This window comes from Scardinius erythrophthalmus, assembly GCF_964197995.2.
Source record: "Scardinius erythrophthalmus genome assembly, chromosome: 24".
NCBI classification, from domain to species: domain Eukaryota; kingdom Metazoa; phylum Chordata; class Actinopteri; order Cypriniformes; family Leuciscidae; genus Scardinius; species Scardinius erythrophthalmus.
The window spans coordinates 11,944,315-11,958,014 of record NC_138244.1 but is presented as its reverse complement, the minus strand read 5'-3'; the positions used below and the strand labels follow the sequence as shown (position 1 = coordinate 11,958,014).

Here is a 13,700-nt window from a genome sequence, read left to right as displayed (position 1 = left end):
CTTCTTGTTTCTTGGGATACTTTGAAAGAATACTCATCAGAAAAATTGCTTTTTTCCTTTTTTTGTGTGTGTTAAGATATAATAAACTCTAGCCTACTTCTTATTCAGTTACTGTGACTGAGATGCTATTGTTGACATGTAAACGCAGAATATGGAAACCGGGATAATTGTAACGCTCAATAAATATGACACTGGAAATAACACAATATGCTAACCATAACCTTATCAGCAATGTGCCAGCACAATTCAATCCTCTGCTTCTTCATAAAATAACATTTTCAGTAATGACAGGCACAGATATCCTGTTTGGAGCATGAGCAGTAAAAATGGTTTCTATTAGTGATTTACAATAAATCAAATTCTACAACATTTTTAGCCTGGTTTGGTTGCAATATTACAATAAATTGGGGTGTAATGCATGAAGTATTGCAACCCATTATATATTTGTCATAAATTTTTATATTTTAGTAGATTTTAAACTACTGTTGTAGTGACGTTGTTATGGATTTTAAAAAAGGGTCATTTTGGGATTTAAAGTTAACTTAAAGGAAGACTCCACCGTTTTTTCATATTAAACTATGTTATTCCCTTAATTAAGACGAGTTGATACATATCTCTCTCGTCTCAGTGCGTGCACTCAATCGCTCTGGCGCACGGTGACACTTTGATAGCACTTAGCTTAGCCCAGTTCACTCATTAGGGACCAAACAGAGATGAAGTTAGAAGCGACCAAACACCTTCACATTTTCACTGTTTAAATACAGTTACACAAGTAGTTACACAACCAAGTATGGTGACACAAAATAAAACATGACGCTTTTCTGAGCGGGTAAAAAGGATAACTATAATGTATGGCGGAATAGCACTTGGGACCCTATTTAAATAGAGAAAACGTGGAGGTGTTTGGTCGCTTCTAACTTCATCTCTGTTTGGTCCCTAATGAGTGAACTGGGCTAAGCTAAGTGCTATCAAAGTGTCGCCACACGCCAGAGTGATTGAGTGCACGCACTGAGACGAGAGAGGTATGTATCAACTCGTCTTAGTTAAGGGAATAACATAGTTTAATATGAAAAAACAGTGGAGTGTTCCTTTAAAGTAAATATAAAGTAAATAAAGTAAACTGTATTTTTCATATTAACCCATTTGTTGTGCTTGCTTGTGTGTCAAATTTTCAATTATATAAAACTATTACTTTCACATATGGAAAAGAGCGTCTCTACATGATATTGCCTTTCTGAAATTTCTTCATTTAATGCATGACAATGTAATTTTCTACTTTACGAGTGTAAAATAGGTCAAAAACTTGTTGCCTTGTTGCATCTTTTTCCATTTTTTAGTCCACTAAAACCCAAACAGCTCTAAAGACTGTTAGAGGGAAGCAATTTGCTTTAATAATATCATTTTGAAAGTTCCACATGGCCCAACAGCTGAGTGTTTGTATGTGTGTGTGAACGCACAGACTGCTGCAGGTCAGGGATGACCACACAGATGAGTGTTGTGTCTCGCAGGCTGTTGTCCAGTCGGCCACTGATAGGTCGATCCAGCCTGGGAGGCTCATCTCGGGAACTGTCTGATTCCGAACTGACCGAGTCCGAGAAACTCTGAGCCATTTCCTCCTCGCTAGACATGGGGCTCCGCGGCATGATCAACACTGTGGAAAGAGAGAGAAAATTTTACAAATGAATTCAATAGCGTGCATAATGCATAAATTAAAAACTTTAGTAAACTAACTAAATTAAACTACAGAAAAATATTTACCAATGAATAAATAAATACTAAATATGCTGGAAAATGAAAAGTACTTCATAGGAATATTCTCGTTTAAAATGACCTTGTAAAGATCACATGCAGATAAAATCAACAATGATCAGTAATGTAAAGATTAGCATGCACTTAAACTTCAGCATATGAATATAATTCTAATTCCCAAATTACACCAAAAAATCACCTATTTTTCTTAATAAAAAGGCAGTGAAAACAATAATAATAAAAAATACTGGAAAATAAAATACTGGAATTAACTGGAAATAAAATAAATAAAAATGCTGGAATTCACTGGAATATAATTTAGAAAATAAAATAACATATTACAGTTTTTCTCGATTGCTTAAACACTATAACCAGGCTTTTGAACTAAAATTTCAAAACCATAATGCCATTTATCAAAAAGCCCACCCATTTCACTGACTAAACTATAAACACTATTCCCTGTTTTGACACATGAGTCAGATTTGTTGAACTGTCACTGCAAAACTCCACACACAAATCCCTTCATTTCTCATTGCCTAGACCATGTTGTCATGTATAACGCACCAGCATTCAATATCATTCAAGTCAGCACAGCTTCAGCTCAGTTAGCACACAATTACCCAGGTGGAAACACTAAGAGTCAAAATTGAACACACATCAGTCAGATCCTTCAATAGTTTATAGAGTTTTGGATCCAGAAAGACATGAAGGAAGAGATTGAGGAGGGATAAGAAGGAGGAGGAAGGGCAAGGGCAAGAAGACAAGCAGTCTCAGATGAAATTCAAGCCACTCTAGTTGCCCATGTCTTTATCAATGGTATGACAATGAGGGAGGCTGGGCTACGAGTAAGGCCAAATTTGAGTCGCTTTACCGTCGCCTCGAGAACCTTCAGGGAGGTGGCAAACAAAATGATATCACTGAATAAGAGACAAACCTTGCCAATAGTCTTTGATGAGGTTTATTTTCTTGCAAGAAAAGGCCAGCATTCATACAGTCACACAGAGTGGCTGCAGAGTGTGACAGTGAAGGGAGGGCATCCTTTCTCCTTTATAGTCTTGACTCCCAGAATGTTATCTTTCTAGGCAAATCATGGTATTTCAACCATATGTGGAACATTCTTAGTTCATCATATTGTATCCTTGAGTGGAGGCCCTCCTGTCACGTCCCAACACTCTTTACCATTCCAATACAATTACATATTAGAATAAGGTTTGTGTGTGCTCTTTTACTGTCATATGATGGTCACACACATCTTACTGTAAGTAAATATAAAAAATTTTGAGGAGAGAATAAAAAAAGAAAAGAAAAGTAAAACAGAAAAAAAATGTTTTGTTTTGTTGCGTGTGTGTTGTATTGTGTAGTACACGAATGAATAAAAATGTGCCAATGTATCCATTGGTTGTGTCTTTTGTGTTCATCATGTGAAAAGGTTTGTGAGGGGGGGAACCACAAGCAACATAACTTACCAGTTTTGGAAATGTTGTTTTGAATTTATTGCACCAGTGTGTTAGACTATGTTGTAGTGTTGTGATTTTGAGGGCTTGTGTGTCCTGTCTGAGGGCAAAGTTTGGTTTTTCAGCAAGAGTGAATGGTTTTGAGTGTAGAGCTTCATTTTGACCTGAAAATAGGATGTTTGGGGAATTGGGTGAGACGTTATGGATTTGTGTTTACAGTTTTGAGAATACGAAGCATAGTTTCAAGAAATGTGTTTAAGCAATCGAGAAAAACTGTAACCAAAAATAAAATGCTGAAAAAGAAAATTAGAAAATAAAAGCAAAATTAAATTCTGGATAATAATATAAAGTGAAAAATAAAATAAAATAACATAAAAATATGATGAATAACCTATAATATAACATCATAAACCACATAGCCAACTCTAAGTGTTTAAAATGGTTCCTGAAGAGGGTCATTTGATGGATCAGCCTATTGTCCAGTCTAGGCGAAGTAATTTCAGAGGCGTATAAGTAAGTTATTATAACTTGACAAAAGATTACCAAGACAATCTTTTTTTTATTTTGAATTAAAGTAATGTGCACCGATGAATCACACAAGACCAGGAACATATTAATAAAATAAAGAGGGGCAATTTTGGTTTTCTGTTGACTCGAGTGCTTATTATTCCCATACATAATATTTTTATATTGCTATCTGGTCATTTCGCTCCACTTGTTTATCTCTCGGTGGCCTTTTGTGAATTCGCTGGGTTCACCAAATGTTGCTGAACAGTCCCTATCTGCCAAGACTGAGCGTGTTTATAGTTCATCTGAGGATGACTATAGAAGTACAGCAAGTACTCTGAAATGTCAGACTGTATATCACGTCATTTTAATATTTCTTCTCTACATCTTTTGGGTCTTCACTACCTTGCAGGGATAATTGAACTGACACTCACCTGAAAATGAAAATGGTCTTGTTTATTATCACAAACTTCTGATGAATTAACAAATCAGCCATGGTTCATTTAAAATGAATGCTAAATCTTTGTTTATTTTCATTATTTCATTATATAAGTCGTTCAAAGCAGCATTATAACGTAATGTAGCATACAAAGATTACATACAGATACAATCAACTTTAATTTATTATGTAAAGATTAGCATATAGGATGAAGCATAATTAATATATTATTATTAGTGATATATTATGAGTATTTTTATTTTGGGAAACTTTTACTTTTACTTCACTACACTCCAAAGCGTAATATCGTACTTTTTACTCCGCTAAAAAATAAAAAATATATATTTTATGAGGTCTTGCATCCTAAAACTTTGTTTATTTGTAGCTACATTTTAAATCCCATATCATGAAGCTCACAGACATTTGGACCCTTATTGTATATTTTCTTGGCTGTTAGTCATTACATCGGATTAAAGGTTTCCAAAAGGGACAGATGGAGCTGTTTTCTGTGTCTTGGGTTAGCACACGCCATATTTCTGAAGTGTACACAAGCGTTTGAAATCACAACAAGACTTTTGAATGGCAAACAAAATGTCTGGGTGTTTGGGGGAGGTGGGGACGGCAAGCAATATCAGACAATTACAGAGACGCAGAAAGAGAGAGAGGCTCAGACAGTAACTAAAGCGAAGAGGTCAGGTGAAATATCTGACTGACGGCTCTCCGCTAAAGCCTAAATCATCACGGCATGTGCAAACGAGACAGCTGAAGATTAATTAGAAGCGCTCATCACATTTCCTTTCCATTTTACCCTGTGAAGGGTTCGAGAATATTAAAATTGACCTTTCCGTGCTAGCGCATCTTTATAACGCTAAACTACCGTGTGTATGTGGTCAAATAACTGCTATTGAATAAAACACCACGATTAAGGGGGCTTCGTTGTAACTATATGCTTTTATGAGATGCTGTCACACAACCTAGACACTAACAATCCACTTATATGGTGTGTGGAAGTAATGTTCAAACATTATAGGCTACTTTGAGTGTGACCATGCTTGTAGCGAAACTGAGCCAACGGTTTCATACGCTAATGTTGTGTCTCTCTCCCCCGTGGCTCAGTCAGAAGGCCCTGTCATTCATCAGGGCTGTCAGTGTTGGTTTTCTCGCTCGACCTTTACAATCGCCCGCCACCAAGACGGGATTCAAGAGGCAGGAAGCATTTGTCGACTATCGCTTGAAGGGTACCACCAATTAAAACCTTACAGCGTGGAGAGGAAATTGCACCCACATTCACTTTAGTGCTAAGAAGCTGCCAGCAGATTTTACACAACTTCAGTGTTGGCAGATAAACACACAGACAGCACTGAAGTCCTTTCACAGTTGTGTTATTGTGCGCTCGATGATATATTGGTTTCCTGTGAAGTGAATATTATCCAGTTGTGGGCATTTAAATAAATTACACAGTACATGCTTTCATCTTGCTGAATTAATTAGATATTATTTGCTTGTAAGAAGTTCAAAGCAACACTAAAGCGTAACATAACCTTGCAGAGGTTACATGAAGATACAATCAGCAATATATGTTGAATTAATATCATTTTAATTCCCAAAATTACTGCATAAATCACATTGACTGGTCTTTTTTTCTTTCTTTTTTTTTTTTTGCAAAATGGCAACTATAAAAACAAAACAAAAATACAACACGGGAAAATAGACTAAGTGTAAAAAACAATATGAATATGATAAGTGATACAACTATTTCAAATAAAATATGAAAGTGAAAAAAACTTGCAGAGGTTACATGCAGATTAACTTAAATACAGATACAATTTATAATGTAAAGATGAGCACGCACTTTAAGATGATGCATATGAATTATTATATTCCCAAAATCCACTTCAAATCACTGCAAAAATCACCTTGAGTGGCCTATTGATTTTATAAAAAGGCAGCGATAAAAAAACATAAATTGTTTTTTGTTTTTGAGTATAAATTGGAAAATAATCTATGATTATTATCATAATATGAAATTACATGAAATAAAATATGAACTAATATGCTGGAAAATAAAACGTAGCAATTTGGTGCATTAATAAAGAATATGTGGTCACAGGTGTGCGTTTATTGTCAATTTATGATGGCTTCGAATGCAGCTTGTGCAATCATAATTCATACATTATACATTAGATTTCATATTTTGGACATGATATACATACCCAGATGCATTAGAATTATACATTAGATTACAAAATCATACATTTAATTTCCAGAATTCATTATTAGCTCAGAGTCACTTGTGTTTTCTGACTATTTTGGGTATTTATTTATTACACTTGATTATACAAGATGCTAATATATGGCAGCACTTCTCAGGAAGCAGAAAAAAACAAGCACATACTGACCTAGAAGCATAATTTACTGTATTTAATAAGTTAAAGTTTATTTTCCCTGTTAACTTCAAAAACACACACCGATGCTTTTTCATTACGGCAATTATTTATTAAAAGTACTGCCAAAATATTCACTCTGAATGTCTGCCACTGTTGCCACGACGACTACTTAACACATTTGCATTGTTATAGTTAATGGAAGTGATGCATTAAGCTTTTTTTTTTAATGGCTGGTTTGGTCTAGACTGTCATAACGTGTTAGGAGGCTTAAAACGTAACTTAATATCCTACGCTCATCAAGGAGCATAAGAAGGATTCTGGAAGGAATTAAGCTCACCCTAATATCCTGAAAAACAACAGAAGTAATATTTTTCTTCCTGAGATTTGTTGAGGAACATCTCATATGAAGGCTGGTTCACTTCTGCGTAGTCACTGTATCATTTTACACAGGGTTGCTCTATTCCAAAAGCCTGCCTGAGGGCAGTTAAACTTGCTGTTTCAGAAACACGGACAGTAGCAGGAACTGACAGCTCTCCGAGAGCTCAACCTTCCCATAAACATATATACTGTATTTGAGAAGCATCTAATACTGCACCCTTCATTAAACCAATGCACAAACATTAATATTTCACAACCAATTTATTTTTCATCAAAAAGTGCTGTGGATGTTGCATCAAAAGCTCTTGGGTATATATTTTTTGCAATATAGCAACTCTAAAACTCCAATCCCATCCTCATAAAACAAAAAGAGCAATAACAAATTGTTGTGCTTGCTCATGCAAACCTGCTAGGAGGATCATGGTTGCCAAGGTGTTGCTATGATGTTCTAGATGATTGAGCCTGTGCTAAAATCTGTATACTAAAAAATATGCTAACCTAATAAAGTGCTAACATAATATACCATTCAAAAGTTTGGGGTCAGCAGGAATTTTTTTATTTAATTTAATTTTTTTAAAGAAATTCATACTTTTATTCAGAAAGGATGCATTAAATTGATAAAAAGTGATAAATCGCTACTTCAAATAAATGCTGTTTTTTTTCTTTCTTACAAAAATATGAAGCAGCACAACTGTTTTTAACATTGATAATAATAAGAAATGTCTCTTGAGCATCAAATCAGCATATTAGAATGATTTCTGAAGGATCATGTGATCTTCAATGTCACCGAAGACTGGATTACCCTAATGATGCTGAAAATTCAGCTTTGCATCACAGGAATTAATTATATTTTAAAATATATTAAAATAGAAATTGGTTATTTTAAATAGTAAAAATATTTCACAATGTTACTGTTTTTTACTGTATTTAATGCTCACAAAAGCTGCATTTATTTGACTTCTTTCAAAAATATAAAAAATCTTATCAACCCAAAATAATGAATAAAGTCCAAAACACTATTTAACATCACAGAATTAACCTAAATACATTAAGTTACAACAGCTAAACAAAAGGGTTATGATATTAAAAATAGCTCCTTTACAACCCCTTTTTACAGAGTTTGACAAGCTGGTCTGCAAATATGGCTGATTCCCTCCTTCAAAGAGATTTCTCAGCCATTTTATCATCCGCCAGGCGACGGTCCTAAGTCCAATCTCTTAGAAAAGAAATAGGACAGCTCTCGTCAACAAACCACACGGTGTGCAATCATTCATGTCCATAGCCGTTAGATGCCGCATTTGACTGAGCAATAGAAGTGAAGCTTCTGTGAACTACCTGAAAGGAGAAGGGTAACTAAAGTATGGGTTTCATCTGGGCCAACAAGTAAACCACAGCGAAGAGCGGAAAGAAACGGAGCTGTGGGACTCAAAGGAGCAATAGAGTGAGACTGAGGGATAGACAGGGAGGGGAAAGTGGCATATAGAGAGGGAGAGGGAAAGGGGGACGGGCTGGCCTGGATCTGTGTCCGCTTGCCTTACCCCTGGTGACTTAACGGCAACACCACACAGCTGTAAAATAGGGCAAGACTAGGGCTCACGTATACGCCGGTGCAAGACGAGCAGAACAAATCACAGTCTGAACACCAGTGTTATAAAAAAGCGAGGTAAAGCTGATGAAAAATAAATGAGAAGCAAGGCCCAGTTCTATCACAACATGTCATCTAACCCCTCCCATGGGCTGCCTGCGTTCAATCTGAGCTCATCGAGGAATCCGCACGTCAATACGAGGGACAATTATTGCCCCCGGAGGACCGCCGCTGCTTTAGGCCTACACCATATCAGTAGACTACAAACAATGGCAGTATATTGTTTCTCAAATAGGTTTTCATATTTTTATTCATCAATCCATTCAACCACTCACTCTCTAGGGAAAACGTAACCAATTTAGAGGCCCCATTTAATGATTCCTTCACTCCACGAATTGTCAATTACACCACAGTCCTTATCTGAAGAGCATATAATATAATGATGAAGCCATCAGATCTTAATGAAATGCACTTATCTGCATTAATTTGATAAATGGATGCTCAGTGTTGGGGAACTAGCCTACTCTACAAGCAGCAGAGCAGAAAACCAAAACAAAAAAAATAGCACTAAAGTTACTCAAAGGTACAATATGTAAGATTTTTGTAATAAAATATTCAAAAACCACTTGCAGTGTGATATATTTCATGCAGTTGTGTACTTACACTATCCTAAAAGCTCCCAAGGATTTGTAATTTTTTAAAATAATGGTTCGTCCCTTGTCATTGTCGCATATCAATGACGTAATATCCACGTTATCCTCGGTTTCCGCTTGTAAAAACCATAGAAATAATACTTAGATGCCTAATTAGTGTCCGTTTCAATGGGCAGCTTTATGTAAGCTGCTAATGAGGTATCTATGTATATATTTCTATGATACAATATGTCGCACGGCGCTGTTGCGTCGTTCAGTCATAATGCTACACGATTATTGATTAGCGAGTACAGAGAATCCAGAAAGAAAAAAACGTAAATATAGCCTAGATCAACTGAGGCAAGCAGGCTTTGGGACAAACGGATACAAAATATCGGCGTGGCGTTTTCAGGATGGAGAGAGCTTTGCGACAAACTTGGACTTGATCTGTCGACAGAGATTCCGCGTGTGTTTTAATAGTCAGGTAAGCAAAAATATATTATTTATTGTACACATACAATTACATTGCACTTGGTTTGTACTTCAGTAACGCTTTTTACCAAGTCTGGTGACCAAGTCTATGGCAGTGAAATTACAGTATGTGTTGCACAAAAATATTTAGCGATTACTTGTTCAAATGTACTTTTAGTACGATTATTTTAAACGCGTAAAACTACGCAGCATAAATCCACCAAATCATTTGACAAATAGTCACATATAACTGGCTAATACAGCATTACATTTCACGATCCTTGCAGCTAATTCATTACGTTGACATAAAATAGTGTGATCAAATGTACAGGTGATATAAAAACTAATTTATTAGCTGATATATAATTTATATGATTTGTAAATTCCATACATCTCTGGGTGGTGAAAACGACATCTCCCATAGTTCCACTCTCCTTCATAGCGTCATCAAGCCTCACCTTTGTTATGGTTTTGAAAATGCGACCTCTGGCGCGTGAAGAAATTACAGATTGTACCTTTAAGAGAGCAACATTTTATAATATATTATTATTGTTGTATTTTCTTAATTTCGCATTCTCTGAACTGTTATTTAGTGTTCTCTATTTGACTGCTATTAAACTAAAAACAATATAAAAAAAATAATCAGAGACATTTGTGCTGGCACAAAAACAATGAGGGTTTTAGAATAACTTAAGCTATCAAACACCCTAGTCGAATCTGTGCATCGCTTTTCATGAACCGTCTTTACGAACTGAATTAGCCTAATCGAACTGTCCGATGCTAAAAGAAATACTTCGATATCTAAAAACTGTTAAACACTGTCTCGTTATATAATTCCTTCGATCACCAACACAACAGAAACTTATATCAGTGTAGTAAATCAACGGGGTGAAACAACTCATAACTTTAAATACTGTAACGTTAGCAGCGAACCTTTAAACATTTATGTATGCATGTAGAGCTATTCCATCTACGTAACTCACCCATGCGCAGAACATGCTCTTCAATAAGATCCTTCATTCATTTGTATTTCATCATTATTTTTGCAAACTTTGCAAGTTTCTCTGCACCTAATGTTTGATACACGACTAAAACCTGTTTGGCTTGAATGATTCTGATTTGATATTTATGCGGAAAGAGGTAACTTTCTTTTAGCGTTGATACTTTTTCGGCCGCATTTTGGTCAGAGGCAAACGATGCTGCGTTCTGATTGGTCAGTTTGGTATGAGGGGCCTTCTCTTCTAATGTATGGCTACCGCGTATAAAATAAGAATAAAAATAAATATATTTACAATATATGCATCTGAGTTATGCACTTTAGTTGGTAAACTGATGAAAAATGTTAACTTTATCAGTCTCTGGTTCAGCTCAGTTCCCTTTCGAGGGAACTCGCGATGCGTCAATGACGCTTTGGGAACGCTCCTGCGTGATTGCGTCTGAAGCACCTATGTCAACTAGTCCAATGGCGAGAGTGGGCGTCACGGGCGGGTGACGTGACGACCAGGAAAGGATAAAGGACATCCGGTTTAGAACCGCGCTAGCTTCTGTGCCTCAGCAAGCGCTCTGTGTTATACTGTCTGTCTTATTTATTGTTGTCTGTCACAAGCATAAATATTATGGCGAACAAAACAACCTTAGATCGTGTGTTCTTCCTTGCCCTCTGTCTTTACGGGTGGGGATACACACGGTGTACGTGTTGTTTGTTTGAAACGGAGCATGTTCTGTCAGCGCTCGAGGGTGCTGACTACGAGCATTGCGAGTTACTATCGTACTCGCTCCGTTCCCGCTTGTCACTCTTTGAGGAGGGTGTTCAGGCAAATAGATCTCGTGGAGAGGTTAGAGACGGGCTCCGCCTTTTCTCTGGCTTTATCCGGGGGATCCAGCGCTCTCTCTCTGCGATCGGAAGCACGCGCCGCGGCTTCTTCCGTCCTGGTTAGAGAGCCCGGTGTTTCAGCAGTCTATCTCTGAGGAGGTAGAGTGCTGAGCATCGATACATGTCCACAACCACAAGCATATTATATATATATATATATATATATATATATATCTAGACAGGAGTATGGGGAGCAAACAGCTTTGGATTGTGTGTTCCTCCCCGCCCTTGCTTCATTACGAGTGGGGACACACGCGATTCATGTGTTGTTTGTTTGGGAGTGGAGCGTGCACGGTCAGCTCTAGTAAAATAAGGAGGCTGACAGTGTTCATAAATTCCCGACGTGTAATTTTTGCACTATCGAGAGTTTAGCTCTGCTCCCGATGGCTTTTTTCTCGAGGGAAGAAAGTCAATAAAGATTTTTTGGCTCGGATCTCGCGGGTGCTGAGGCAGCGCGTAGATTACGGGGTCTGCTATAACAATAATAGTGGACTGGCTACGTTCATTCATGAACATTTCCGACGTGTGTTCACTATCAAGAGTTTCCCCATGCTACTGTTTATTTAAAAAAAGACTGCAATAAGAGTCCAGTGGTTATGCAAATGCAATGCATTTATTAAAAAATAAATAAATAAAATTGTGTATTGCAAGCTATGAATTTATGATTCTTTTATTGCATGTTGAAACTATTTTATATATATAAGCCTATATATAAATATATATTCAGCCTTTCATCTAGACTATATTAAATTGTCTGGTTGATTTTTTTGCTGTTTAATTCTGAGGAATTAAATAAGTGGGCTGCATTTAAAATGTGCTTATCTGACTTTCATTAGTTAGATGCATGTATATGTTCAGTAATTCATCCAGACCGTGTTAACTTGTCTGGATGATCTTTTTCTATATTTAATTTTGAGGAATTAAATGGTATAGTTTGGTGCTACAGTTGTCCACCTCCGAGGAGATGAATGTGCTGAGCATCGAGTTAAGGGAATTGAAGATTCTACATCTCAATCTTCTGTGGACAATGAGTTTAGAGTTTATAACTTTGCAATTGGGGCTGCTGGGCGGAGCAGCTCTAGCCATTAACAAACTCATTGTACAGACAGAGTGTCATTTCCTGTGCTCCCCCTCAGAAAGATTGGGGACCAGAATGGCATTCTCAACAGAAGCCTTTAAAGCAGAAGATGGATCTGAGGACTGTTTTTCTGTGAAAAAGGTTTTCAGCCAAGGTCCTGATGCCACTGGTGTCAGACCTCTGAGGGCAACCCCGACCGGGGTGGAGCGGTGTACACCTCATTATACGGTGCCCGCCCCACCTCGGTGCCCTCAGGAGGCCGTTCTGCCAACCCCGCACCCTTGGTCTCGGGGCGCAGCGGTTTCCAGCGAGCACATGGCTCAGTGTCACCACGACACTGTGTCAAACTCGCACCCTCTGAGGGGGTTCAAAAAGAGTCAGTTCGGTTGTTTCCTGCCAGAATGCTTCAGGTCACCGAAGTGGCTGTTACAATAACACCAGAGGCCAGTCTCGAGAGACTGGTACCCTTAGTAGATTTTCTGACAGAGTGGAAGAATCTGCCGAATATATCTCCATGGGTCCTGCAGATAATAGAGAGAGGTTACAGAATACAGTTTAGTTTTCCTCCACCTCGTTACAACGGGGTGCTACTCGCGTTAGTACATCCCGAGCAGGCTCTGGTAATGGAGCAAGAAGTAGAGTCTCTATTAGCGAAGGGAGCTATAGAGCAGGTGTACTCTCCCGACAGAGAATCAGGGTTTTACAGCTGCTACTTTATTGTTCCATAAAAGGATGGGGTGCTGCGTTCCCATTTTTAGATCTTTGTCTGTTGTATCGTGCAGTCATGAAACTCAAGTTCATTATGCTCACACTCAAACAGATTGTGACTTTTTTCAGATCCGAGGACTGGATAGTCACAATAGATTTAAAAGGCGCTTACTTCCATCTTCCCTCAACAAAGGAAATTCCTGAGGTTTTCTTTTGGGGGCAAAGAATACCATTATCGGGTGCTTCCATTCGGTCTAACTCTATCACCCTGCACGTTCACGAAGTGCGTAGATGCAGCTCTGGCCCCCCAGACTGCAGGGCTACGCATTCTGAACTACATCGATGACTGACTGATTCTGGCGGAATCGGAGCAGTTAGCAGTTCGGCATCGAGATGTCGTCCTCGCTCAGATGAAGAAATTGGGGTGAGACTCAATGCC

General features: G+C 37.7%; 1 protein-coding gene across 1 annotated transcript in view; it reads right to left on the bottom strand.

The window, feature by feature from the left end:
* shank2b (SH3 and multiple ankyrin repeat domains 2b) overlaps nt 1-10,818 on the bottom strand; it is a gene marked incomplete at its 3' end in the record, with an annotated part of 96,257 nt that extends 85,439 nt beyond the window's left edge. The window contains exons 1-2 of the mRNA XM_081356874.1: nt 10,586-10,818; nt 1,458-1,651 (exon numbers count right to left, since the gene is read on the bottom strand). Of these exons, the coding sequence (XP_081213000.1) occupies nt 1,458-1,651; nt 10,586-10,622 (231 nt within the window). The 5' untranslated portion in view covers nt 10,623-10,818. The remainder of the gene's footprint in view (nt 1-1,457; nt 1,652-10,585) is intronic.
* Between the last annotated feature and the right edge of the window lie 2,882 nt (nt 10,819-13,700).